This window comes from Verticillium alfalfae, genomic scaffold (genome assembly GCF_000150825.1).
Source record: "Verticillium alfalfae VaMs.102 supercont1.1 genomic scaffold, whole genome shotgun sequence".
Taxonomy (NCBI): domain Eukaryota; kingdom Fungi; phylum Ascomycota; class Sordariomycetes; order Glomerellales; family Plectosphaerellaceae; genus Verticillium; species Verticillium alfalfae.
This window is the reverse complement of record NW_003315038.1, coordinates 2722092-2725515: the sequence shown is the minus strand read 5'-3', so window position 1 is coordinate 2725515 and position 3424 is coordinate 2722092. Positions and strand designations below refer to the sequence as shown.

Below are 3424 nucleotides of genomic sequence, written 5' to 3'. Positions count from 1 at the left end.
CACGAGCGAGCGGGATCGCGAACGACGCGCCCTTCTTTTGCGGCGGCGCGGCGGAGCGCCACCGTCCGATCGAGTGACGGCGGCGGCGGCGGCGTCGGTTTCTTCCATAACACTGACGCCGGCGACGGTCAACACGGCGAACGGCCGTGCTCCCGGCGACGGGCGGGTGGGCCGAGCTCGAAGGCGCTGTACAACATTTCGCTCGAGACGAACCTCGCGACGCTGCGGTCGGCGGCCGAAGAGTCGGAGACGACGCAGCGGGAGCGGCAGCGGGAGCGGGAGAGGGAGCGGGAGCGGGCCCGCGACAGGGAGCGCGAGAGACAGCGGGAGCGCGAGAGGGAGCGCGAGCGCGAGAGGGAGAGAGAACGGGACCGCGAACGAGACCGCGACCGCGACCGCTCGTCGTTTCTGCCCTTCATCAATTCGGTGGCCATGCGCGAGATGGACGAGAGGCTGGCGCGGCGGCGCGTCGTCGTCGACCACGCGGTGCACGAGAGCCCGCCGGAGCCGGACAACACGGCGGGCATCTCGTGGAGTGAGGACGGGCGTACACTGTGAGTCCATGCCATTGACTTGGAGAGACCGCGTTTGTGGGTTATGCTGACGGCGTTGCAGGTTTGTCGGCGCCGAGAATGGCATCTATGAGTTTCACGTGGATACGCAGGGGCGCAAATACTGCCCCAAGCTGACGATGCGATGATTGGGTTGAGGGTGAAGGGCCTCAAGGCTGTATAACACGGGTGTTTTTTTTTTGGTGTTTGTTTTGGGGGGGGATGGGTATACGGCGTAAGGCGGGTGTTGGATCAGTAGTATGACGAGTATCACCTATTGTACATGGTTAAAGTAATGCTATTACAGATTGTACATGAATCAGGAACGCTATCACAGATTGTACATGAATGAGGAATACTACCACGGTGAGGCGGCTCTGCTGTGGATGTGGGAGATGCCTAGATGCAGATGAGAGTAGTACTTGTAGACGAGTAGTGCTGTGCAGATAGTTAAGTGAGAGGATAGGATGAGCAGGCGGTCGTGAATGAAAATAGTCAACAGAGTTCAGCTGGGTGAGGATCCCGAGAGACTCCAAGGAGGTCTACGAACAGAAGGTATAGATCGTGGATGGATGCACGCTCACCTCTGCCCATCTACTCACATAATAATGACCATCCTTTATTGACAAGATTGAATTCAGTGTTGGCAAGCACATATTCAGTGTACCTCCAACCCAAGGTGAGACGTGCAAGCGTGCCCTATCCACAGCCCATCCAGCATGCAGCCGCACATGAGCCCACGACAAAAGACCGGGAACTCGACGAAAGCAAGCTTCAATACAACGTATGCAAGCATCAGGCGATGATTACGAAGCCTCCTCCTTCAAGCCTCGACAATTCAGACCTGGACCCCTTCTAGCCTCGAGCCTCTAACCTCGCCGCCGTCCGCTGCCGTAGCGTCACGCCACGACGAAAACGCCGGCCCGCAATCGGAACCCAGTGCGGGCGGCCGGAGCGAACAGCAACGGCATGAATGATATCCTGCCGATACCCACCTCCAACGCCAACATCACTTGTTCAACTCACCACCTCAGTTTCCGTCCAGCAGCGAAAACCCGCACCAACTGGAGACAAACCTCGAACCATGTCCTCGGCCACGTCTCTGCGCCCGGCAGCGCGGCGGGTAACCCAGTGCCTGCGCCTCGACACGAGAAGACGACGCAGCTTTGCCTCGACCGTCCCCAGGGACGCCGACTTTACCCACATTGTCCGCCTCGCCCCCCGTCCATTGACTGTCCCTCGCGTCTCTGCAAGCTAACACCCTGTGCGCCCGCCCTCCAGGTCATCGGCGCCGGCGTCGTCGGCCTCGCCACAGCCCGCCACCTGACGGCCACGCACCCGTCGAGCACGACGCTGCTCGTCGAGCGCCACGCGCACCCGGGCACCGAGACGTCGTCGCGCAACAGCGAGGTCGTCCACGCGGGGCTCTACTACGGCCGCGGCACGCTCAAGACGGCCCTCTGCACGCGCGGCCGCCGCCTGCTGTACGCCTTTTGCGCCGCCCACCGTGTCGCCCACCGCCGCACCGGGCAAGTGGCTCGTCGCGCAGAAACGACGCCCAGCGCGCCGCCCTCGAGCGCCTCTACGCGTCCGTCGACGCCGACGCCCATGACGCCCCGCCCCTGCACTGGTCGCCGACGCCGAGGCCCGGCGTCTCGAGCCCGCCGTGCGCGCGCGCGCCGGCGGTCCTGGCATCGCGGAGACGGCATCGTCGACGTCCACGGCCTCATGGTCCCGCTGCGGGGCCTGTTCGAGGACGAGGGCGGCACCGTCGCCGTGCAGTCGCGCGTCGAGGCCGTCGAGCCGCTGCAGCGCGCCGGCGCCGGCGGCTGGGCCGTGACCGTCGTCGACGCGGCGACGGGCGAGTCGAGCACCGTCACGGCCGACGTTGTCGTCAACGCGGCGGGCCTCGGCGCCGTCGACGTCCACAACATGATCGTGCCGGCCGAGCGACAGATGGCCATGTTCTACGCCAAGGGCAACTATTTCGCCTACTCTGGCAGTAGTGGCAGCAGCCTCAACGTGAACCGCCTCATCTACCCGGCCCCCGAGCCCGGCGTCGGCGGTCTCGGCACGCACCTGACGCTCGACCTCGGCGGGCGCATCCGCTTCGGGCCCGACGTCGAGTGGGTCGACGACCCGAGCGACGTGGCGCCCAACCCGGCGCGGCTCGACGAGGCCGTCCAGGCCATCCGCGAGTACCTGCCGGGCCTCGACGCCGACGCGCTGGCCCCCGACTATGCTGGCATTCGGCCGAAGCTGCTGCCCACGGGCGCCTTCCACGACTTCGTCGTCCGCAAGGAGGACGGCTTCGAGGGGCTCGTGAGCCTGCTGGGTATCGAGAGCCCCGGATTGACGAGCTGTCTGGCCATTGCTGAGCGGGTGGAGGCGTTGCTTTACAAGTAGAGGGAAGCATTCTGTTTGTTTCTTGTCACTGCTTTCTTGTCACTGCCTCATGTTATTTTGCTTTGGCAGGTCATGGGCCCGTCCAATACTATGTAGTCATTTGCGAAATCTACGAGTCAACATGGAATCATCAACATGTTGCCATCTCGGTTGAACAGCTCGACATGCACTCATTCCGAGAAGGGGGCATGAAAATGTCACATGCTCCAGAGGTCGGCCTCTATAGTCCGGCACGGACAAGCAACGGCAAGCACGGCATGACGACAAAAGCACAAAACAATGGCAATAACGCATACAGCAAAGTAAATGCCCCGTGTGTCCTGGCGTGTGGGCAGCCCAACGCCGCGCCCATGTTTTGCGACGTCCCCCCCCCCCCGGCCTGACTCCATGGATTCTGTGATTCATACACAAGGAAAATAACCGACCTCCAAACGCCAAATGGATGCTTTCTTCTTTGCTATCATGTC

The 3424-nt window shown here is 62.6% G+C and overlaps 1 protein-coding gene across 1 annotated transcript; it reads left to right on the top strand.

Moving 5' to 3' along the window:
* Positions 1-1635: 1635 nt before the first annotated feature.
* On the top strand, positions 1636-2957 carry VDBG_00827 (NAD dehydrogenase; the record flags this gene model as incomplete). The annotated part of the gene is made up of 2 exons (XM_003009098.1): positions 1636-1758; positions 1833-2957. 2 exons carry the CDS (start codon positions 1636-1638, stop codon positions 2955-2957), a joined length of 1248 nt encoding a protein of 415 aa, XP_003009144.1.
* Positions 2958-3424: the final 467 nt, after the last annotated feature.